The 25,296-nt window shown below is 41.0% G+C and overlaps 2 protein-coding genes across 3 annotated transcripts; both read right to left on the bottom strand.

The window, feature by feature from the left end:
* Positions 1-324: 324 nt before the first annotated feature.
* On the bottom strand, positions 325-8,670 carry nt5dc2 (5'-nucleotidase domain containing 2). The gene is made up of 14 exons (XM_046395945.1): positions 8,191-8,670; positions 6,131-6,315; positions 5,967-6,041; positions 5,810-5,865; positions 5,512-5,605; positions 4,610-4,738; positions 4,152-4,212; positions 3,966-4,068; positions 3,778-3,879; positions 3,534-3,615; positions 3,272-3,358; positions 1,994-2,134; positions 1,487-1,551; positions 325-1,085 (listed from the first exon to the last, which is right to left on the bottom strand). The coding sequence occupies exons 1-14, from the start codon at positions 8,567-8,569 to the stop codon at positions 824-826; spliced, it is 1,821 nt and encodes a 606-aa protein (XP_046251901.1). The 5' UTR covers positions 8,570-8,670; the 3' UTR covers positions 325-823.
* A 1,262-nt stretch (positions 8,671-9,932) lies between these two features.
* zgc:162200 (uncharacterized protein LOC558638 homolog) lies at positions 9,933-25,296 on the bottom strand. 2 transcript variants are annotated; one of them, XM_046395946.1, is made up of 10 exons: positions 24,935-25,296; positions 23,493-23,825; positions 21,241-21,453; positions 20,944-21,096; positions 19,382-19,900; positions 17,316-18,179; positions 16,547-16,726; positions 15,340-15,491; positions 13,527-13,887; positions 9,933-12,492 (listed from the first exon to the last, which is right to left on the bottom strand). In XM_046395946.1, exons 2-10 carry the CDS (start codon positions 23,742-23,744, stop codon positions 12,487-12,489), a joined length of 2,700 nt encoding a protein of 899 aa, XP_046251902.1. In that variant the 5' UTR covers positions 23,745-23,825; positions 24,935-25,296; the 3' UTR covers positions 9,933-12,486. The 2 variants fall into 2 exon arrangements, with proteins under 2 accessions (XP_046251902.1, XP_046251903.1); XM_046395947.1 differs by lacking the exon at positions 24,935-25,296 and adding an exon at positions 24,831-24,927.

Here is a 25,296-nt window from a genome sequence, read left to right as displayed (position 1 = left end):
CTTTACTGTCGTCTTCAGGCAGGCGTCTGCAAGTGAATGACTTAGTGATGCCTTATACAGCGGTGATGAATGGATGCTGCGCTGCCTAGCAACCTAACGACCAATCAAATAAATGGAAGACAGTTTAACCGAGAAAGCTCCAAATGGACAAATCAGCAGATGTGTTTAATTAGCGTGTTAAGTGTTAACTCAGTGCTTGGCTGTACCAATTCTGTTCAGAATCCGTTAACGTTAAGGTAACTTGGTTTACTTTAACCTTAGCTATTGTTACATTAACACATGACCCGCATAAGAGGGTCAATAAGAGATCGACACTTCAGCATGTCAGATTTTGCTTGTTTATTTTTGGTAATTGTGCAAGGACAGCTTTATGTTGTTCGGCATTTTCATACTGAGGGTTGAACAAGTTCTTTAACATCGTCCTGTAACAAAAAACGATTAGGGTCTAAGTTAATGTTATTTTAAGCATATATGAACTGATATACTAAAGTGGTAGAAGGGGTATTCAGATACATCACCTGTTTAGAGTAGCAGCACTACTAAATGATACCAAATTACAAGTGATTCTGACAGCTACTACAGTGTCTGTCATCTTGTACTACAACACGTTTAATTGCATCGCATGCTTTCTGGAGAGCAGCTACATCTACAGTGCCCTCTAGTGAATTCATTGGGGAAGTGAGTCACAATGTAGAATAATGATACTTTGCCCCATTGAAGGGAGTTGTGCGGCGTAGCTTTATCAAAGAAATCCTCAGGCATTATCAAGTGTTTGCCAGGCCTAAAAACAAAAAATCTAAAGTCACTGGGGAGAGCACAGCTCTCATCGTATCTGAGACATTTCCTCCAGATGGGGCGTCTTCCTGCAGCCTGTGCAAAGCTGGTCCATCCACAGAGGAGCCTCGTGCTGCAGAGGGGTGCGGCGGGGATAGAAAGTGTACGACAGGTCATAATTCAAAAGACAGCTGAGGGAAGTCATGTAGATGTCGGAGAAGCGACACAGACGTCTGGAGAAGTAGGTGGGGTTGTGACACGTTCTGAAGATGCTGCCGAACTGAGGGTTGAACAGGTTCTTTATCATCGCCCTGCAACAACAACAACAAAAAAAACATTAGCCTCTAAGTTTTAGGACTTGTATTAGTATGTATGAGTATTCAGATCCTTCACCAGAGTTAAGTAGCAGTACTACTCAGTAGAAAATACCCAATTATAAGTCAAGTCCTGTACTCAGAATAAAAAGAGGTGAAAGGTCCTCTAAGTATCAAAACTAAGAGCATTAATTATGTAGCCATGATGGCTTCCATTGCTTTCATAATATTCAAATATCAATACTGTGGAATTAACATGTAAAAGGTTTTACTGATGTAGTATTTGCAACCCCGGAGGTACTCTTTGCAAATCACTAGAGTCGGGGGATAAAGTATTATAAATCTGAAATAATCAAGTACCGTAATGACCAAGACTGAGTGGAGATAACTGCACTCACCTGAGTTCTTCTCTCTCATTCTGCCATTCCTGAAAAACCTGTTTAGACTCTGCGTCCTTATGTGTCTGGGGATAATGAAGAAGACAAAACTATTAACAAATCAGTGTCTGCTGTTATATTTACCACACACATCACCAGCGTTTGCACTACAGTATAAAGATATTTTTCCTGCATTTTTGCTTCAGTCATTTCAGCATAGTGACTGGACAGTTTCTGACATCCTGTTTTGCTAACGTCATCATACCAGTTCCGAACTGATGATTAATATTTGGAAATGAGCGTCCGTGCAGATTGCGGTTTATGATCAGATCATTTAGCAATTTGAGGCTCCCCAAGCGTGACTAATCACTCGTTATGAAAAGTCAACCTCTGTCTCTTTTTACCCTTTGCACATTTGGGTTGGAGCTGGTTAAGACTGAGAGTTAAATTTTTAGGTGTGCCTGTGCTGTTATTTGGTGAATACAAACACAGTGAAAGCTTTGTACAATCCTGAGATTATCTGCTCACCTGTAGACGCTCGATCAGACCTGTTAAAGCCTGTAGCCAGGTGAGGTTCAAGGCATACCGGTCTGTCCTCACCACTTTGGTTTCCTGCTCCAGCTCAGGCACTATAGCTGCTGTACGCCAGCCATGTCGCAACATCAGGTCCTGCCACAGGAAGTGAAAGTGTTTTGGTCAAACTGTACAATGTGCAATGATTAGCTGTTGTATCATGTACTCATCAAGAACTAGCATGCAGGATCTTTATCTAAAAGAAGCAGAAGAAAATTACAGGTGAACTGAACGCACAGCAAAATATTTGATTGCTGAGGTGAGATACGTAGCAGTCACCCCTCTCCGACCACATATTTACATTTTTCACCCATTCTGGATGTCTTCAGTTCATGAGTGAATGAGCTGCTTCTGGTTACTTACAGAATGGATTTTAATGAGTTGCTCCAAGTTTATAAAACACATGCCTTGGAGAAAAATAGATTTCTGATCTGCTTGAAGGAAACAAACCCTGTAGACCCTTTAGACCTCTAGGAAGCAGTCAGAAGTCAAGAACGACTATAGATACTCTGCTATGTACACAGTGAACTAGCTAGTGCCAGATCTTTAGCCATTTTCAGATTTAATTTAAAAACTTTGCTGCTTTGCTGACTGGTTTCGCTATTGCACTTTTATTTCTTTTATTCTTACTGCTTTGTAATTGTTTTTCTGGTCTATTACATACACTTTCTTTTAATATTTGTATTTTATCTTTTGAAGTCTCTTTTTATTCTATTTTGTTTTATATATATTTTGATGTTATTTTACTTTTTCTTTTTTCCACCTTATTTAAAGCACTTTGAATCGAGTGTCTGAAAGATTCCATCCATCCTGTGGTTGGTGTTCTTTGTTGATTGCATCTAATCAGAGAGCACTTCATAGCACTGTGGTATAACAACAAATGTTTATAGCTGTTAACATGTTTGCACAACTTCCACAAGGCAATTCATGATTCAACATTTTGTGAATAATATCAGCCTGTCTGTACTGCCATCTGGTGCTTGACATTTTCACCGTGCAGCCCCCTCATGTCCCACATAACGCAAGATTAGAAATTTTCAATATTATGCAATACAAAGGAATAGTGGGCATCTGACAATGTGTGAATCTGTTTTGTCTGTGTTTGTGTACCACCATTTGCAATCATTAAATTAATGTCATAAAAGCAACAAACAATCACGTGTCAGTCAGTCATAAGTGGATCCTTAACGAGGTTATTCATCAGTGATGCTGTCACCACAATTTGACACTTACAGCCAAGTCACTGTAAAGATGGTCTCCAAAGTAAAGCACCTTTGAACCTCGCCAGCCTGTCAGCCTGAGAAAGTCAAACAAGTTTCCCTGAAACACAGAAGAAAGCCGTAAACCACAGGCCATTCTCTTTAGTTCATTATGACACACAAAATGCAATAAGTACAAGCATGCAAGACACAGTTGCCACATACAGATGTGGAACAAACATAAAGCAACATTTAGCTTTTAGAGACGTCAGACAACAGCCTGAAGTAATGCAGACCTGTTTGTAGATTTGTCCTTTATCCAAACTGTTTATCTTTTCCCACCGAAGGTCTCCATTACCGTCCAACCGCCTGAAAGGTCTGTAAGAGTACACATATTTAAGGACATTTCTGAGATCGCTTTCCAAAACAAGACACCAACGTGAATAAATGTGAGTCAGTGCGACTGTTTAGCTCTGCTAAATTCTATGAACAGTTCTGAATGAAGACTCATTACTCTGTTCACCACTTTGATGCACTCACTTGATGCAGTCAGTGAAGAAGTGAGGTTTGTCTGCCTGCACAATGACAACATCAAAGAAGTCTCTCCAGTTTTTTCCCACCATGTAAGTCATTCCTTTATCCCTGCACACAAAAAACAAACAAACTGCAGAACAGAACAGTTTATCTTTGCTATGAGTCAGAGTGGGTCACAGATAACTACCACTTACACAAAGCTGAAGGGACTGTTGGTGATGAGGAAGAGCTTCTTTCCATGACTGACCAGTCGATGCAAAACGGCATCAGTCTCTTCACCTCTCAGTATGAACTTATCTGTGAGGACAAGGACGACAGAATGTTATTTTATATGCAGCAATCTGCTGGCTTGATACAAAAAGATTAAAAGGATTTCTTACCGAGATCTTCCATGACCCATTTGTACATGTAGCCTTTGAGGTGAACCATGCCAATTGCCTCCTGAGGATTAAATAAGTGATACAGATTTGTGTTATAAAACAGATCATCTAACATGAGGGTTTCTGCTGAGCAACAGCTCCAAACTACAAAAAGGAATTACACATTTGTGAAAATGCTTAAGACTTTACAGTTGGCATATTTTTTGTTTAATCAAAGTGGATATTATGATGACATAGCAGACACATTGTTCATTGTTCTTTGTTCTGCCAATGAGAGTCCATTGCAAACTACTACAGAGCTCAGCAGATTCCTGAGCGTCCAGCTGAAGAATCACAGTACATGAAAACAGTCAAATACAGCAGACCAGCGTGCTTCTAAATCTCAGTTACAGGGTGAGGCCACAACTTAAAAACAGGTTGTAACATTCAACACCGTGAGAATCAGGGAGCTCACTCACCGAGACGTCCTTGAACAGATGAACTGGATCATATTCAATGTTGTTTGTGATGAAAAAATCATTTGCCACGGCCAAGAGAGTCATCTCTGGTATGGAGAATATGTCCATGAACTGCTTCACCTTTGGTCCCTGGGACAGAAAATGTATTGTAACGCCACCTTCTTACGTTTGTTTACAAGGACCGCAGTAAATTTGTAAAATTAAAATCATTGTACCTCCGTGATCTTTTGGGTGACTTTCTAATTTCATTTGGAACCATTTTCACTAATTCTACTACTCACAAAGGATAGAGGCTACCCTGAAAACAGAGCCAAGTCCCCTAATGAGATTAGAGCCACATCAAAACTATTTTGAATAGGACTGTTTTCAAGGAGAATTAGTAAATGGGAGGGGTGTACTTCCTGCTGCAGCAAAGCACTTAAAAGATCTCACAGACCGAAAACTATGTGAGCCTCATTCAAAACATCCCAGTCGAAATTGCTCCTAATTACCAAACAGGTCAGATTAGCATTTGTGACTGTCAGAATCAATAGAGATTTCTACTTGTTGTAACTGATTGAGTGCAACTCCCAAACGCCCTAACAAAAAATATTTTGTTGGACACAGAGCTCTTGGGGTCAGCTTTTCCGGGACCAGAACACTGCCTTCCAGCAGATTCGATGGAACAAATGTGATGACAAGGTTGAACATTGGGACTTATGTAATCGTAAAGCCACACAAAGCCAGACACTTGAAATATCTCGGTACAGTCACAGATTTAATCCTGAACTACATCCCTGTTTGAGAGTGGCCAGATGAGATTATAACCGATGGAGCTTTCCCATCTGTGCCAACCAAAACATGTTTCGCAGAGAAACATTCAGAAAATCTCTACCACACTACACCACAGGAACCCTCCTCACCTTGCCATAGAATCCACTGTCCTGCTGCAGGGGGACATGGTAGGTCCCCCCGTAGAGTTGAAGGACCTCCTCATCTGGCACTGGGCTCAGACCCCTGGGGACATCAAATAAAAATGAATGCACCAGCGCTTTCAAAAGCACATGCATAACACATACATAAGTAAGAAACAAGCAGAAAAACATGTGACATATGTGGACTAAGTGGAATTCATGACTGTTTAGTAAATTCCATTTCAGTGTTGCCCAAATGTCTTACTTATATTTTGCATCATTTATTCAGCACAGCATCAGCCCTTACCGGTACACCGTTCCAGGCTGAATGTAATGGAAGGCATCAATCTTCATCAGAAGGCCCTACAGAGGGAATAAAAGTATTCCACTTGCAATGATGTATACTGGGGAATATCAACACTTGTCTTCCTGCAACAGGACATTTGTGAATTAAAAGAATTTACCTTTTGGATGTCATAGTGAAGACCCCGAGCAGCAAAGTTGGGGATATAATCATATCTGTGGATGCCTTCAGGGTACTGTCAAGCACGAGGGAAAAAAATGGATAAATTAAACTTAAAAGTGGTCGTAATGTCAAAATAATGAATGCAATTACTGTGAAGCACACCTTAAAATGTTCGATTAGGAAGCCTTTCGCTGCATTGTAGATCATCGTGTTGAGCGCATTTGAGTAAAGAGCCAGCGTGTAGTCGTAGTCAAAACCGTAGATGTCCACTTCAGCCAGGCTGACTTCATTGTTGGCATAGATGGTGGAGGAGTTCAGGAGGTTACACGCACCTGGTGGAATCAGGTCTGAGAGCAGACGGGAAACCCTCATTCAAATGAAACAAGTACAATCAGACATCAGTGACTAAACGCGATAAGGGAACAAAAAACATTTCCTCTTTTTCATTTGAGGGAGGGTCGGATTAGGCCATTCACAAAGTCCAATTCATATCCTAACCTAAAAACAAATCTGTAATATTCTTTCTTACTATGAAATCTGCTGATTCTGTACTTCTGCAGAGGAAACAAGTAATTCCAATTGCTGTTTTCAATCTAGTGAGGCTGGCAACTTCATCGGAGGAAGATTGCGTAACGTGTGCTTCCAGAATATCAACTGACTCTGCACTCAACTAAGTCAGTCCAAAAAGAACATTTTGTACAGCCCTTACAAAATCAAGAGCTTTAAATTCACCGCTAAAGAGGAGCATAACATTCATTTTATCTTCTTATGTTGTTTTCTTTTCACTTTCAACGGCATGCAGGCCACTGTTTTGATAAGCACAACAGCCTAACACATGGGCACAGAATAAACAAACGGTCTGAAATCTGTTCATGACAGTCGGCCTCTAATACCCTGACTGCAGTAAGAGCACAGCGCTGTGCCGCTGCCAGTCTGTAGGTGGAAATGGGTCATGGTCTTCTGTCCTGGGACAGTTCAATGAGGGCTGCAGCTGGGCAGCAGACACGTATGTACCAACCCCGAGGCTTGTTTCCTTACAGTCGCTCTATACCTGGACACGCCACTACTTCCATGCTGAGACACATTTCAGAACAATGGATTTATGAAACCGCAAGTCAGTCTGAGAGTGCATCACCAGCTTTAATTAAAACCCATTATGTTTACTGCATCAGTTACTTTATATGTGAACATTATGCAAGAACTGTACTTATAACACAGCTTTTATATACTTGTACTTGAGTGTTTACACTTTATGCTACTTAATACTCCCAACACCTTACAAATATTGTACCTTTTACTTTCCACTCCTCTGTCACATAATCCAGGTCTACCTTAGCAAACAACATTAAAAAGTGTGCATGTTGATGCACCATAATAATAATAATTTATCAGAGTGGCGCTGTGGGGAGCCATTATGCCTCACAATAGGAACTTTAACTGCTACTTTACTGTTACTTCTCTTGTTATTTGCTGATATTGTTGTTTAAGTAGATTAATATTTCTCCCACAACTGTATTAACACGCTAAACATACGTCTTCGCATAATGTTAACCTAGCAAACTGACTCCATGAAACCTCATAGTGTTATAAAGTCTAATCACACTTGTAAGTAAAATAAATAAATTAAAACGATAAAGAGTCAGTGTTATTACAGGTACACACCAACTGTAATGGTTAACCTAACTAGCTTTTTAATTCACAGTAGCTAACATCTTAACTTCTCATGAAATATATTTTACATGACAGTAAATTAGCGGCCTGCCCTTCCCAAAACAATATGTTTTTCAACACTTTTAGTATCTGCTGACTACTAAATAACAAACAAACAAAAGTGTAACCTGTAAGCTAATGTTTTTGTTAGCTTACTTAAGTTCAGGGGTGTTTTGAAAACCAAAATAGAGGAACCGCGGGAGAACTCTCTCGACTTCATGTTGACTCCTTATTTATTTTTGTTGGTTATTTTATTTTTAATACCGATTGTTAATCTTCATCCCAAAATGCGTTTGTCGTGGACGAACCAACGTGTCATCTGTCCGATCTGACTAGCGTTACTTGGAAAGAGGATAAACACAATCACCCCAAGAACAAAATGTCTTCTCTGACATAAACATCGCTCGTGCTGGGAACAAAGCGCCCTGGTGACGTGGATGCTTCACCCTAACGCTGCTATATGGGGGTGGGGGGGACATATGGGGACAACAAGTTGGGGACCCTCTGCTTACCGTGAACTAGCCGTTTCATGTCATCGTAACGAGCCCACAGGTAGGACCTCTGGTCCACTGGAGCTGTGATGGAAGTGAATGACCGTCTTCTTACACCGGTAACACCGGGAGCACCCACGGGCTCCTTAGCTCGCTTCTTATCCACAGTCTTGCATCTGTGCGGAGGCTCGCTGGACGCTGGCACGTCGTCGCTGGGCCTGTCGGTGCAGGAGCCGCAACTTTGCTCTTTTGTTTTTTCGCGGCCCTGCTTTGTTCCTGCAGACGCCCTGCACGAAGTAGAAAGTCTGTTCGCTTTGGGGGACCGCACAACAGGAGGGGTCCTGTTTCCTCTAGTCCATAGTGTACGGGTTAATGCTATGCCCGCTGTTTTCAGGGACATTTTCACAGCTGTACCGTTACGTGCACACAAACTGCTGTCGAAGTTGCAGGCAGGCACGGGAGAACACAGCCGTATGTCTGGAATGTAGCCACGCCCATTGATTTAAAGGGGCGGGGCGGTGGTCCCCGCTGCCAATCAGAACTTTAAACCCGACTGTGTTCAATGGTCATGAACACCTACTCACATAATTAAACATCAGTGGACCAAGACTGATTGCAAGACCTTTCTTTGTAGTCTGAAACACAATATCTTATCTAATATAAACGTAGTTTATATTTAGTTTAATTGATGTTAAAAGACTTTGTGATACTATTCAGATCAGGTTTCAGAATTGCCTCCATCATGGCTGTATTATTACTTTTGTAGCTGGTCAAGATGGATTTAGTTTGTAGTTTTAGTTTTTTATCATATTTCAGAAAGTGATCTTACTTTGTAAAGTAAGTTAACTTGTAAAGAGTTAAGTAGATACAGTTGAATTAAAAGGACAACCTTTGCCTCTAAAATCTAGTGGAGTAGAAGTAAAAGAAAATAGCCTAAAATGTACTGTATTTAGTATATTGTACTATATTTTGTAAGTATGTTATACAGCCTGATCACATTATATATTACTTTTCTATATCAGCACAGATAAACATTATCAGTACTTAATCATCTTATATTAGTCTGGTGGATGCTGCATCTACAATACCTGCTGACTTGCTATTAATGACTACTGTCACTTACCTGCTACTTTAATTACTCTTGTATTTACTGTAGTACAATATTGAATGGTTATACCATAGTATAATATTGTGTAATTGCTATTTTTAGTTCTATTGTTTTGGCTTTATGCCTGCTATTATGTTTATCAGTAAATGAAAATGCAGCCTAGCTTTCATTCTGCATAACAACACAGGCGTCATTGCCCTGTTTGTTTATGAATGTTTTCTAAACAGAAATCTGCTTTATCTAACTTCTCACAGTGAGATCTGTGGTTTTCAAACTCGTTTTGCAGGTCAGTCTTAAGTTACAGGTTCAGTACTCAACACGGAAATTCTGCCTCTGACTCTAATTAGTTTTAAGAAACTCTAGTTCTTTTCTGTACTGTGTACAGCTGCAGGTACTTGTTTCCTGTGTATTTATTCTTTTTGAATGCTCATCCTTCCCTTATCCTTGCATGCTTTGCACCCTCTATATCTATATCTATATCCAATCTGTTTGCACTGCTACAGCATAGCATTGTAATTTCCCAGCGATGAGACTAATAAAGGATTATCTTATCTTATCTTATCATTTAGGGCTTTAATCCTTACTGTAAATGTTTTAGACTAAAGGTTATGCTTTGAGTGACTGCTGTTTTCCTTTTAAATAAACGTCACTGTGATTTATTATTTTTTGCCACAAGCAATGAACAAGTTGGCTTCTTTTTATTCGTCATGACAAAAGTGGTTCACAGGTCAATAAGAGGAACTTGCATACACATGTATATGTGCAGGTCATCCTCAAGAACAATTTAAACAGTATGCAGACCACATAAATACAGTTAAAATATTATACAACAGTGTTAATTAAATTAAAACACACATCTGCACAGAGTGAATTAAATAGATTAAGAAATCCATTTACAACCTTCCAAAGCAATATGACATAATGTTAAAGCATTTCCACTTTTTAGAGTTCATGATCCTGCTCCCCTGACAGTAAAAAAACTGGTATCATCGTTTTTAAAACTGTAACACTCAATCTGTAAGGTTTCTGATACATTATATTCTTATTTTTCTGCATTCATGATCTTTATACAGTAGTTTTTCTCAGTTCAGTAACAGTTCTCTAAATAAAAATAGATACTAACCATTAATTTCAGGGGAGGCTAACATCAAGTAATTCAATAGCTAATACTAATAGCTAATAATAGGACATGGCAGCTAAAAAGTGAAAATATTTTACCAAAATGAAATATCACCATATTCAGTGCTTAAACTGCTCAGTGACTTTCTTCAAAAATAAGACATGTCTTCAAAAACATCACAACTACAGTGTTGAATAGTAGCCTCTATTAAGAAAATGTGATACAGTCTAAAAACAAGATGAAAACCAAGGCACTAAAAATAAAATAAAAAATTTTTAAAAATCAGCAGGATGTGTTTTTAAAGCAGCCGTTTCCAAATGTGGTCTAAAACATTATGATTGGTCTCATCAGGTCAATTAAATTTGAATGAGACAGGTGACAGTGCTAGTGTCAACATATGTAGTGCTGTCCTCAAATCACAGCTGTGGTATCTGCTCTAGAACCCTTAACATAACGGGGGTATCAACAGATAGACATACATGTTTTGTTCTTTGCGACTTGTCCTTGCAATCCAGGCTCCTATGTGTGGATGTTGGAGTTACATCTTGCTTTGAAATTTTTGTTTTGCAAAATTTATTCCTTGTTTATTTTTGTTTTTAGTTGTAATGTGCTACTGGATATAAAATTCTGGGACAACACAGTTTAATTTTTCCACTAGCAGCAACGCTAACCACAGCCTGTTAGCATTCCTAAACTGAAAACAGCGGATGCTTCAGCCACAGGGGAAGAAAACTACTTTGCTGTGGGTGACACTCAATCATTACAACATGCTTATGCTGGTAGCACACAAAAGCATGGCAACATTTAATGATGAAATACAAAACATGAGCGTTGTTGCTTAGCCGTTCAAAGGAGTGAGGAAAAAGCAGAAGCTGAGTGGGAACTGTTACTATGTCCATGTAACCAAGACACACGAGCATTGCCCAACATGTTAGTATTCTATTTACCTAAACCAAATCACTTGTATTCTTAAATGATGTGAGACAATGTCTATCAAAGCACCAAAGCCCAAAAAGCTTAGCCAACAGGATGCTTGAACGTGAGCCACGTAGCACCACAGGCTGACTTCCGAAAGCTGCTTATTGTGAGAGATGCTAAATGGCTGTTTCAAAATGGCTGCAGGCAGTCACTGTTAGCTGAAAATGATGGTAAGTTCGAAAACCCACCCTGATCCTAAAGAACAGCTGGAAGTTTACAGGCACTGTCCTGACTTGATCTGCATAGTTTGCAAAGTAAGACACACATTAAAGATCTCCCAAATCTTGTATTTGATTACTCTGTGTTTGACCTGAGGTGGTGAATTTATGGCTGATCTATTTCCATCAATGAAAGGGCATGTTTACTGGCCTCCACTTAAAGGGCATGGCTAATAGGCAACAGCCAAAGAGCCAAACATGTAACAGGGTAAAAAAGGGCATGTAACTGTACCATCAGTAAAAGGGAGTAACCTCGAGACAATAGCAAGCTCTCTACTTGTAGGATAGCAATTCTGTAAGTAAGGCTGCATTGTTCTATAAAAACAACTACCTGGGAGAGCTATCACAAATAATCTAATGGCTTACGGACACTAAAAGAAGCCAGACAGGACACCAGAAAAAGGCAAGTGCCTATAAAGACATACAGCCTTAAAACAGATACAAGCCGTGAAACAAGTCTGAGGACCGTCAATACTGTACATGAAAAGTCTCTTGCTGTGGGGTAAACACTGTCAACGGCTCACCACAACACATAGCCTTAAACAAGACCAGATGGAAGCTGGATCCACTTGGGACAAGACACAATCAATGACCCCACAGTGCAACGAGCAGCACATTTGTCTCTTCATCCTTCTCCAGGCTGCATGCAGGTTTCTCTGCTCCAAGCAGAAAAACAAAGGGCGGGATGAGAGATTTTTTTTTGTTTGTTTTTTCGTTTTGTTTATTTATTTTTTTTTAACTTTTTAATCCATGGTTGGTAGAGTGGGGAATGTTGCATCATATCTGGGATGGACAGGATGTCTTGAGTCAGGAAAGGAGGTGGGAGCCGGGGAGTCAACATGAAGACAGGTCCTTATGGAGAGAAGGGGGTTTGGAGTAATGGAAGGAGTGTTTCAGCGCTACAGAAACAGGGTGAGACAGAGACAAAAAAATAAACATGTTTAGTTCAACTTAAAAAATTAAGTGAAAAAGGTGACGGTTATTTAGCAGGATAAACACATCATTACAACATATAAAGGAGCAGCAAATTAGGGGCCACCAACAGCAAAAACACATGATGATTGATTGATGTTTGATCCAAATATTCAACACTACTTATTTAATATTTCTTAGTATAAAGCTGGGTTATTCATTTCAGATATAGTAGTTTAGTAGAGAGAAAAGATCTGCTGGCTACTTCATCTCATCGCCTGCGAGATGACTTTGAGTGTGAACTCCGGGCCCTGGCAGGTGTGCCCTGAATTTTACTACCAGAGCTCTTACTGACTTGCGATTCCTCGGTGGTTCGACTTGTGGAGGTGGATAATCTATGCCTAGACTCTCTACAGACCCCAGTCATCCTGGTCTTACCAGAGGGAATGTGACCAGAGAGAGATGTAGTTGACAGGGCATTCATCTGAGAAGGGACGGTGTCTGACTGAAATCTGTTACGGCATGCAGCTACCGCTTGTACAGAATTAGATCTGTGACCCGACTGTTTTCTTCTGACAGAAGTATCTACATTTGGTTTGAGATCAGGCTTTTGTTTACTTTCACCCCATGCTTCAGATGTGTTAGGATACACATGCAAAGCTTTAGAAGAGGTTAGATTATCCATGGATAAAGATAACATGGAAGACTTCTGCCTGGTGGAAGAGGCAGGTACCACAGGAGTTGTAATAAAGGTGTCCTGACGTGTAGGAACTGAAGCTCTCCGGCCTGACAAACCTTTTCTTGAATCACTGACTTCTGCTTTGACCATTAACTCGCTGCTCATAGAACTGGTGGAGCCTTTACGCGCTGGGGAATAAGCAGGACTCATCTCTGCGTTAAAAACATCACTGACACTATGACTTCTAATGAAGGTGGCGTCTCGTGGGAGGCCTTTGCCTCTGCGAGAACGGTTGCCTGTCTGCGTGGGGTTCTCAGGACAAAAAGAGAGAGGGGTTCTTACAGGGCTTGTGTGGAGGCTTCGGGTGATACTTCGCAGGTGGTGTGTTGCCATAGCAGGAACGCTGCTGCCAAGGACCGGGCTAGCCCGTGGACTGCTCCTCAATGGGGGGCGTGCAGGACTGCTTCGGGGGCTGCGTGGAGCCCGGCCTGACTTGGTGGCCAGCTCTTTGGCTCGGGAGCGACGGGGGCTGCTGTTTAAACTGTGTGGAGACAGAGGGGCCTCCAGATCCTCCAAACGTTGAGTAAGAGCCAGTTTCTGCTGTATGGCCATACGCAGCAAAGAGTTCAGTGTCTTCTTCTCATCTTCGGCTGCTGCCAGCTGCCGTTGCATCTCATCCAACTGGGTGACATACTGGTCACACCTGGGAGATGCACACACAATGAGAAGATGCAACATGCACAAGCAGGCGAGAACACAATAAAGCACAAAGTTGGAGGGACACAACACACACAAACTTTCAACACTAGCTGTGACGAAACACAAGCTAAATTTTTGTTTTTTCAGTAATATAGCAGTTGGTTAATGAATTAGTTGTAAAACCATCACAGTTTACCAAAGTCTTTGCTGGTTACAATTCTAGTGTGGGTCGGAGAAATTGCATAATTCTGGGTCATCGTCTAATAGGAAGGTTGGTGGTTTGATCCCCAAGTCAAAGTGTCCTTGGGTAAAACCACCCCACCCCACCCCCCCTCAAAAAAAAAAGTGTGTGAAAGTAAACGGCTGATCTTATGCTGTGGATAGGAAATACTGTATCACTCCTGATGAGCAGGTTGGTCACCTGTAAAGTGCTTTGAGGAATCGGCAGATTAGAAAAGCACAGTATAAATACAAATACACAAAAGGAAATCTGCAAAATCAACAGATGAGAGACTGGTGACAAAAAAAAACCATAAAATAACATAGATATATGAGATTTTAATTAATACCGTAGATCAACTATTATTAATTTCCAAAGGAAGGAAAGAGGGATGCATGGGAATCATTATATATACTGTGGAAATGCAGTCACCCCAACTATCCACATGATGGCACCAGAAAACTTAATTATAAACAAAAGGATCTTTTAAAGCTGTAATCTTTAGCCTGTTACAACAGACCATAACAGTCCTTGACTACTGTCTGTTCCCCAATCCTTCTTAAGGATAATCAAATGCCAGCTCATAACTGTCTGGAGAGAGCCCAGACAGGTAATACAGGTCCAAGAGGCTTCTCTGATACATCTGATTAGCAACAAGTAAAAATGAAAATATTTCTGCTAACCATTACAAAAGCAGAATAAGGCCATGGAAAAAAAAAACATTAAAAAACAACTCCTCCAAACAATTAGTCATGCCAAGGGATTCTCAGAAGAGGTTAGCGATTAGTGAGTGAAGTGTTGTAGCCTTAAGAGCACCCTCCCACCGTATCTAACATCCCAACCACCAGACTGACATTAGGCGCCTTCTTCCCTAAGGTGACCTGGCCTGATGGGACAAATCTGTCTTTGCCCCCCCCCCGTCGGCACAGGGCAGAGCATGTGGTTCATAATCTTCACGTGAACCAGTGGACTGTCCAAAGGCGTGATAAGCATGGTAAGCTCATTACATGAGTGGTAGCGAAGGCTGTACCATAACAAAAGCACCATTACTAAGCATGAACAACACAAGCAAAGGGGCAGACCAGATAATCAAGACTAATATCTTTCTGTTAAAATATATTTTAGAGCGATGAATAAGCTACTTTGCTGTGGAAAATGTGTATAGTGCCCCATCAAATAAAGCTTTTTTTTTGTTGTTAACAGTATAATAAAGTTTTCCTAAAAAGAAAATCTTACCGACTGGCAAACATGACACGGAGTGAAGAGAAGGTGGCAGCGTCCTCCTTCAAGGCTTTGAGCTCGTTCCGCAGCTTCATCATCGTCTCTGACACCATGCTCTTCTCTGTTTCATACTTGGTTTTCAAGTTAGACAGAGCCAACTCTGCAGTCTGCATTGACAAAAAAAGACCAATTGCACCATGACAGGCAACTGTAGCACCATCATTCCCCTTTCAATGTGGAATGTTAAAATGTACATTATAGAACAGACAAAATATAGATTTGTAACTTACCAGAATGGGAAAAAGATTAAGAATATTTTTTTATAATTCAGCGGACAGATTATTTTTTATCTAGATGGTTAGACTGGTCTTTGGGGTCTGCCCATTATTCTGAAGCAACAAAGGACAAATCTGATATTTTCAGACATTGCTGGTCAATTATGTATATATTATGAAAAATAAATGGTTACTTCTGTGACTAGAGTATATGCTAGTGTAATGAGCGGTTAAAAAAACAAAACAAAAGAAAACTGGGGCTAGGGAGAGACCTGCTGCAAGTTTTCATATGTGACACTTAAACACAATCATAAATACAAACATGTCATGTGCAAATACCCTGATTACATCAGAGGAACACAAGTGCTGGCAAACACAGCCCTTGAAATCAGACTTTGCAAAGCTAAACCACTCTGTGAGAATGGCGAGGCCAAAGAGATTACCTTGAGTGTTTATGTGTGTGTGAAAGGGAGAGTGACAGCTAAGGGAATGACAGAAGCAGGTCACACAGTGCTTGAGGCAGAGGAAAGGAGAGGGGGAGGACAACTGAACACCTACGGAGTGCATCATCACACCGTACTCAAGGTGCAGGACCATGTGAGCCCAAGGGACAGTCTAGACAAGACACTCATAATACAGGTTGACTGTACTGCTTGCCTGTATAATAGTGAAGGCAGGCTCCCTGACCTCATCAGGACAATCAGTTTAACATTAAATGCTGAATATGGCTGAGTAGGTAGAAATATTGGCAAAAGAAGAAACACTATATTTCACAACAGAAAATCCATCTGTACCACAGGAGTTGTTTCTGTACATGTAAAGAAACTAATGAGGCATCTCACTACAAGCCAAAAGGAACAAATGTGGGATAGGAAACAAAAAACAACCAATCCACCAATTGACCTAGAGTTGAACATTGGCATTAGCCACTGTGTGTTGTAACATACCTGTTTGTTAGCCTTTAGGACAGTCCTGAGGGTCGCGATCTGCTCTCTCTTGGTGCTGAGAAGGGACTTAAGTTTCAGTACTTCTTCCAAGAGGCTTTCAGCATCCCGCTCTGCCTCGCCACTGCTGCTCAAGCCTGAGTAGGGCATCGCGCCCCTCTGACGACAGAGGTCCACGGCCACCTAAGAGAACACAAGCACATTTGTTCATAAAACTCTTTTTGTCTTTATATACTTTATATTTGAAAATCACATTATCAACAATTGAGAAAACCAAACAATCTGTTAAAAATGTTTAAATTAACCTTAGATTTCTTAACAATATTATTATACAAATGTGGAATAAATCTGCCAAAATGGAAAAGAGCAGCTCTGTGTGTTTTAAACTAAGTACATACTGTATTTACATAGAGTTCCACTTAAGACAAGTTCCAACACAACTACACAACTGTTTTCTCAACTCAACTTTGACCTCTGATAATCCAATCCATTCAAACCCAAACACACGTGTCAACAAGGCCACCATCAGGTGCTGGATTTGAACAGGAGTTACTCATCTACATTAAACCGTCTGAGCTGAGTATTAGGCTCAGAAAGAAATTTGTGTGGGGGGGCTTCAGTCAGAACAAAAGTCTATCTTTCAGTGACTGGGCCACAATGAAGGAGTTAGAGAATTTGCATTTTGATTTTTCCTTTCGCAAAGAGTCAGTAGTTGTAGAGTATCGCTCCAACAAATGTCTGACACACTAAGTGATAAGCAGTACTTTCTTACCCGCAGGTGTTTGATTTGGCAACGGATGACTGCTACCAAGTTGCGGACATTGGAAGGGTCCCTAAAATCCAGGGTGGGGGATCCAGGGCAGTTAGGAGAGTCTGTGCTGGTTCCTGCGCTGTCCACCTCCCCCATACACTGCAATGCTGAAGCTTTGGAGATGAACATGTCGTTGCCTCGTGGCTTCTTCTGCGAGCTGTGCTGGGGGTAGACATAGTGCGATCTTCGTGCGCTTGCCCTGGCACCATCACGGTAATAGTCCAGGGTGACTCGTTTGGGTGTCAGGTTGTTGCACACACAGATATGGTGATAGAGGTTGGACAGTTCCTCGGAGAAGGCCAGCAGCTCTTCCTGGGCAACGCTCAAGTGCCCTTCTGAATCGCTCGCCACTTTTCTCGTGGCTCCAATTTCCTTCTCCAACTCACTGATGCGCTCCTGGTCCTGCTTGCTGGACTTGATGCACTGACGAATCTTGTCAGCCAGCTCCTGAGCCTCTGCCCTCCAACGATCCTTCTCATGCTTGTATCGCTGCTCCAGGTTGTTATAACGAATTCCCGCTTGAGACAGTTCATCTCGCAGCTTCAGAAGCTCTTCGCTGGCTGAACGCATGCGTGCCTCCAACACCTCCTTGCTCTTGATGTCTACTTCATAGTCGAAGGCCGCATTCCCACCATTTCCATTCTCTGTCTTGTCATCTCCCCTGTCATCTGCTTCCTGATGTTGCTGGCTGCTGTGCACAGCTTCCAGCTGTTGGGTGAGAGATCCAACCTTGTCCTCTTGCTGGCTGAGTGCCTGTTTAGACATTACAAGCTGCATCTGCAGTTCCTCTACCTTGTTAACCAGAGTGGACTTCTCTCGTTCTGCCTGGGTAAACACAGAGAAAGACACATAGAAAGATTAAACCTTGTGAGATATGAATAAATTCAAATACAAATTTGCAAATTTGAAATTAAATTACTTTAAGCTTAGTTTATTTATTACTTTAGCTTAGTTTAGTTATCAGTCAGATCAATACTGATTGTTGATCAAACAAAAGAACAGTTGTCTCCATCAAAAATTTCTCACCCCAACCACCTTCACTCTTAATGCATTTTTAATGTAAAATAGTGGCTGACCCCATTCAGCTGCACACTCCCAACATCTGGTGTCTATGGTGTTGCTAGCCCAACCCCCAATTTAAGTGCATCATGAATAATATATATCCACCAGACAGAGACAGATAACAGTTCAAACATTCTTAATTTTCTAAGTGCCCTTTATTTGTGAAGAGTAACTGTGCCAGATGGGAGTGGACTAAATTGTTTGGTGAAGTAGATGATGCAAAGTGGTACCAGGTGGTTTTTATTCATATGGAACGGCTCACCCCTTCGCACTCATAAAGCGGATGTGGTCTAAAGCAGGAAGCAGCAAATATCCTTGTCAACAGCTTAAGACACGCAAACCAAACTGTAGGACATGCTCACTGCTCAGCTCATAAGGTGAAACAATTTTTAATTCATCCTGATCAGAACAGACAACTTAATCTAACTATACAGGCAGTTATATTAATCACAAAAGAATTCCAATATATTGAATTCCACAGAAGTTTGTAGACAGCAGTAAAATACAGGCATTACTAATCTCAGCACTGCATCTCCTTTTGATTTAAATAATATAATGCCAGTAAATACTTCCTCCATTCTTGAAAAACCGAAACACACAAAAGTGTGTTTCAGGCTTGCAGCTCTGCAAACAAGCAACCAAAATAATCACAAACTAAAACTATTTAACCAAACTAAAACTAGATCCAGTATTACAGGAGGCTGTGTCCTGATGTCAACATTCAAACTCCTTAGACAATGAACCAATTCCAAAAGTTACTTCAAAATCTTAAGTTGTCAGCTTTGCACATAAGACATCCCATAATAAAACAAAAGGGCAGACAACCATTGAAACTGTTGACCAATTCAGGCTAACAATAGAAAAAAAACATGTTAATTCTGTTGACCTGTAAGCAAGCACAGTTTTTTTTTTCTTTAGTGCATCATTTAACCACATTAATAAGAGTGGCACATATTGTTGCTTACCTGTAGGAGTTGCTGTTTTAGCTTCTGACTGTCTGAAAACTGTAGCTCACTGAGCAGGTCTGAGACCAGCCCAGAGGCTGGAGCACGCAGAAATATGTCACTGTTGCGTGGCGTTGAGTAGCGATGGATGAGGCCATTACTTTTGGAGCCCCCTGAGTGAGGAGGGTGAGCAGAACCGGGAGCAGACCCAGGACCATTATTAAAGCCACTGTCCTGGTCCTCTCCCTCACCTTCACCACCTTGGCCCTCTCCCCCCTGGTCGTCTTCTTGACTGTCATCCAGCTGGTCTAAGTGAAGCTCCAGGTTCCCCACAGAATCAAAGGGGTTAAGGGTCAGGGCAGAGAGTTCTCGCCGCAGACTGTTCTTCTGCTCCCTCTCCTCCTTCAGGGCTTCCAAGGCCTCATCCAACTGCCTCTCTGCTATCTCCCTCAACCTGGCTGCCTCGTCCAGCTGAGCTCGCAGCTCCTCCTGCTCATCATTCTTCTGGGTCAGCTCCAGCTTTATCGATTCAAACTCAACCTGAAATGCAACAAAAAGCACAGACAAAAGGCTGTTTTTAATAGGTCTTACTATGTTGTTGTATACAACCCATATGGGTACACATGCTAGTATCAAGATGTAAATCACTGCATTTAGCACTACAGTATTACAGTCACACCCAGATGGAAACACCATCTTTATCACCACACCTGGTGATAACTTCACTATCACCCCCTAATTCACTTGGAAATAGATATGTACAATCTACTGGTGTCAAGTTTAAATTCTACATGTTTTCTTTATGTAACATTTACAGCCATATACATAAAAGAACAATTTATGACTGTTATTATTATATTATATATTTAAACAAAACCAGCATGCAAATAAATTTGATACTAAAAGTACAAAAGGGTATAGATTAAGGTTTTCATGTAAAGAAACAAAAAAGGGATTTCTGACATCACAGACCGTAAAGGCAAGGGTAGGCTTTTATCTAAAAGTCAACTGAGGAATCATGCAAACACTAACAAGTCTCTGCTACATTTAGAACTGGTCACAGACACTTTGTCTTGGCAGAGCTAAAATATACACAAAACAGGCATTTGGATTCCTGACTGTGTGAGACACGTGCTTCGGAGTGCAAACAATGACACTTTCACATAACTACATAACACAATAATCCACAAGAATACTGAGTATTGCTCAGAAAGCAGGACAGACTTAAAATCTGATAAGAACGACCACAAAAAAATATGAGAGGCATTTGGAAGGTATGCTTATGTTAAGAAAATTTGCATTTTCAATATTTTTAAGGCTGAAATGACACAAAACATCAGTAAAACACACATGTTCTGCAGAAATTAAATTATTACTTTAAAAGCTTTCAGTATGGTAATTGCCCAACCATGCAAAATGATAAATTTATAGCAAATCATAAATTTAGGAAAAAAAAGTTTGGCAATTTTCATTTTCACCAATTTCCACAGAATTCAATATTCTCAATTCTGAATAGCTACAGTTTTGATTTGTTATCCATCTATTTACAATAACAGCCAGTGGGTAGAACTTGTGAAACTGACCTGGTTTTCCTTGAGCAGAGACACCTGCTTTTGCAGAGATATGTTCTCATCTTCTAGCTCGGCATTGTCCTGCAACTGGCGCTGCTCACGTATTTTAAATTCCTTCATCTCATCCCTCAGGTGGGCCTTTTCTGCCTCCAGACACTCACACTCCTGTAGAACACAACCCATTGTCAAATCCAATACTAATTTTATGTCACAAACGTTAATTTTGAGAATGAGGTCACTAAGTTTATATAAACTCCACAGATTCCCTTAGTACACCAGTATGCAGGCGTACTACGGGAGTTGCCATACCTTCTTTAGCTGGGTGGAGAACACCCCCAGTCTATCAATCTCTGCGTGGGTGTTGCTCAGAGCAAGGCGTGCTTGCTTGAGTTCTGCCTGGACTTCTTCTATGCGGGTTGCCATGGCAGCCTCCTTTGTGGCTGTCTCCTGCAGCAAGCTCTCCTCCCGGCACTCTCCATCAGCAGCTGCACGTTTCTGGCTGCTGACAGAATCTGCAAATGCCTTTACACATACAAAAAGGACTAAGGGAAGGACTAAACTTTCAGTATCTAGTAGGCTACATTCACAGCGCTGAAAGACTGGATTTGTGCATTGCTACTCATATAAAGGCAAAAAATGCACACATATTGAACAAAGGAAGGGAAACGGAACTTCACTGCACCTTCAACCTGATCACAGTGAAGAAACAGCTGTTATGGTTTGATAACAAGACACCTTAACAGCAAGTAAGTAGTAAGCCTCATACATGCAGTATGCAGTAGCAGGCATTTATTCACATCTGTAACCTTAACCCATTTTGCCTCATTGACTGCACATGAAACAACCACCAAATAAGGTGTTAAATGAAATGAACATGCAACTAAACACGCTCAACTGAACATCATGTTGTGGTTATATAATGATGCTAATTCACAACATGAGTCTACTCTGCTTTGTTAAAACCCTGCCAAAGCCTGCGTAGGTAAACAGCCAAGACACGAGGTTTATGCAGATTATGAAAAATACCTCAAATTCTGTACCACTGAATCCCTTTAGACATAAAGAGCTTAGCTTGATATATGGTTATAAAACATTAGGATGGACCAATTTTAGGGTTATGCTGGCATATATTAATTACTAAATGTTCAACTGCTTTTAAGAGTGATTTCAAGCATTTCTCTCTAAGTTTAAACAGGTGGGTGAAACAATTGCAAAAGCATAAACCTGCCCACATGATAGGATTGAATTTTACGGGATTACATTCTTATATAAACCAGTGTTTAAAGGCCTGTTCCAGCATTACTAAATACCTTCAAGGCCCATCTGGTCCATTTGTGTCAAAGTCTGCAATCATGGAACATTATTAACCCATCATACGTCAGTATTCCAGCACTATGTCAGCGTCTGCGTGAGCATAAAGGTCTAATACAAATATTATCACAAACTGCAACTTCAAAAGATTAACTGTGATGATCAGGTAGAGTGCAAGTGAACAAACAAAACTACTCCTGTATAAACACAGTTGATGGGATGACGGTCATTTTTACTGAACATTGCTTAATTATTTAAAAGAGAGGAAATGCTGAAAAACACTGTGAAGCACAAAGTTTGTTAAAAGATTAAAGGAATGAGAAGCATATGTTACAATTTCAATACATCTGTGAAAGGTTTGGATTACATGATAATCTGAGCATATTGGTCTAATCTTTCCATCTTGACTAGCTGGCGCTAGCCAGATTCAACCCTTAATGCTATTCAGTTAAGTATCAAAATCAGTTTAAGACAGACAGAAAATGCAATATATTAAAAGCACCGGATACACTGACTAATTGGCTGTGGAGCTTGTTTGACTCACTATACAGTCTTCTTCCTCTGAATCCATCAGCACCAAATGGCATACAAAAGCAAGACTGACTCAGCATGTGATGACAAGCATCTTCAGTGAAAGTATAATAGGAGTTCACAGCTATAACAGAACTGTTATTGTGGTGGCAGATTACCAATGAGTACTGAAGGGATGAGCAATCAAATTCATGTCACAGATAGGTTGCTGGTAGATAAAAGAAAATGCTATCTTTATAGGACTCCTAGGTAAATTGCAAGGCGGCTCCTCAGCTGTGAAAATGCTGATGCATCATTATATTACATTTGCTCGTCTATTTCTCACACATAAAAAGATCACAACCATTGTTATTTTAATTCCTACAGTAGTCTTCTTTCAAAATGGAGTAAAACAGCAACATCCGAGATTATTCTGTGAAAATCAACTATCATAGCTGTCAACATAGGAAATGCACCTTACTGGAAAATGTCAAGTGTTAACTCGTCTTCATAACACATTGTGAAATTTAAACTTAGGAACTGGTTGTTTCAATTATAAACAGCACATCATCACTCCAATCCAGTTTGATGTAATGTAATATAATGACAAAACATCTACTGAGTACAGTCAGAAAGAAGTAGCATGTTACTGGAAAATAAGGCTTGGAACGGTGGGGGAATGACTACTCTACAAGCCGAATGTTTTCTAAATATAACTAGAAGGACTTGGGTGCTCCTACCTCTTTAAGCTGCTGTAGCTCCCCTTTCAGGGCTTCATGCTCCTCTTCCAGCTGCCTGTGTTTCATCTTGAGAGCAGCACTTTCCTCCAGCACCACCAGGCCATAGCGAGCAGCCTGTAGCTTCTCTTCTGTGGCCTCCTGTAGCTCCAGAGTCAGCCGCACCACCTCAGCCTTCAAGTCTCTGCTCCCCATCTCGTCCTCCCCATCTCCCTCCACTGCTTGACCTGCTGGGTCTGCATCTGCCTCCAGCATCCTTGCCTGGCCTCCCACTTGTCTGCTAACGTTTTAATGGGACACCTGCCTCCTTCACTACTCTTCTCTCATTACTCCACGCTACAAAGGCAAAACACAAAGAGGTTGGTTACATAAACTACTTAGAACAATGGCTAGAACAGCAAAGAGGTTTTGTATAAATCGCATTGTGACACCAAACTAACAGCAAACTGCATAGAGCAAGATTAACATCGGGATTAGTTGAGTGGGAAAACACTTCCACCTTCACCTCAAAAAGGCCTGGTGGACCCAAGACAAATCCAAGCCACACACTACCTGCTGCAGTTAATGATGATGTCTCACTCATGAATGCCAGTTTGTCAAGTCAATACAGGTTTTATGATGAGTTACAACAAACTATTTAGGCCTACAATTAACATTTGCTACCAGTTCCCCTTTTGTTGGCACTCTTCAACTCAACAAGGTTCACAACGCTGATTACTGGATCCAAAGCTGGTCTTTAAACATCATTGACCAACGTTATTACTATTGAACATCAGCAACGTTGCATCTCTTCTGAATAAGCTTATAGCTACTCTTAGTTACACATTTATGACAGCCGGTTGAAGTCTCGTATTCCCAAGTGTCGTCCACAAAGTAGCAGTGGAAACAATACGGATTAACATTACTCTGACCACCCGTATTCACTGGGTGGGGCAAAATTACCCATTTCCTCATGTCCTCTACTTTGACCGAAGATGGACACGCCGACCGGTTGTCCGGTACCTACCCCCCTAGATCACAACCTGGCATCAGTTGGGAGTACATTAAATAATGTGTTGAGAGCAAATATTTTAGCAGACTATATATCCCCCGTTTCTACAGCAAGCTGGTATGATGGAGTGTGAAAATAATTTGACAAGGATATAATCCTTAAGGCGACACCGGACTGGGAACAGGACACGACCGGGCAGCTAGCAAGAGTAGTTTTTAGCTTAATGTAGACAGAAATTACACCAATACGCTTACAGCGAAGTCCAGTTGAAAACTAGCTAACAATAGTATTTTTTAGCTTTGTAGTTAGCTAAATTTACAAGGGCTTAGCAGAATATATATATTGATTACCGGACTCAGGAGGTAGTTGTCCTGTAATAACGTCAGTCGGATCCTGACAGACAAGCTAATTAGCTAACGCTAGATAGCGACCGTTAGCCAAACTTGCTACTCACCCGCTGGTTTTATTTAAAAGATGGGGCTCGCCACTTGCAAGCGAACAATAACTCTGTACTCCCTTCTGGAGCTGTCAGCGGCAACGGTTGCTAAACTCGATAGTAGCCAGGGGTACCAGCCCAGGTTACTGAACAGCTGCTTCCTTTCCTCCCACCCGGTTCTCTCGTTTCATAGTGAGGTCTGGTGTCAAAAGCGCGCCGAAAACGTGAAGGCACTATTACCCCCTCTAGCTAAACAACGACGCAATGCAATTGCACCAAGAAATGGTATTTTCTGTTTCCGGTTGGGCATGCCACTGTTGTCAACGCGAACCTAAAATTAATTATGGATGCAATCAATACAACATTTCAGTTGATCAATA

This window comes from Scatophagus argus, chromosome 8, assembly GCF_020382885.2.
Source record: "Scatophagus argus isolate fScaArg1 chromosome 8, fScaArg1.pri, whole genome shotgun sequence".
Classification (NCBI taxonomy): Eukaryota; Metazoa; Chordata; class Actinopteri; family Scatophagidae; genus Scatophagus; species Scatophagus argus.
The sequence above is the reverse complement of the archived record's forward strand: the minus strand, read 5'-3'. Positions and strand labels throughout refer to the sequence as shown.

What these genes read in the sequence shown, in the direction of transcription:
- zgc:162200 (XM_046395946.1), bottom strand. Translation starts at nt 23,744, where the DNA reads ATGCTGGAGGCAGATGCAGACCCAGCAGGTCAAGCAGTGGAGGGAGAT. An exon ending in AGCTACAGCAGCTTAAAGAG is followed by an intron (nt 21,454 to 23,492) that starts GTAGGAGCACCC and finishes GTATGTGTAAAG; the next exon opens with GCATTTGCAGATTCTGTCAG. An exon ending in TCTCCACCCAGCTAAAGAAG is followed by an intron (nt 21,097 to 21,240) that starts GTATGGCAACTC and finishes TGTGTTCTACAG; the next exon opens with GAGTGTGAGTGTCTGGAGGC.
- nt5dc2 (XM_046395945.1), bottom strand. Translation starts at nt 8,569, where the DNA reads ATGTCCCTGAAAACAGCGGGCATAGCATTAACCCGTACACTATGGACT. An exon ending in CAGCCTGGAACGGTGTACCG is followed by an intron (nt 5,606 to 5,809) that starts GTAAGGGCTGAT and finishes TGATGTCCCCAG; the next exon opens with GGGTCTGAGCCCAGTGCCAG. An exon ending in GTCTGATCGAGCGTCTACAG is followed by an intron (nt 1,552 to 1,993) that starts GTGAGCAGATAA and finishes CATTATCCCCAG; the next exon opens with ACACATAAGGACGCAGAGTC.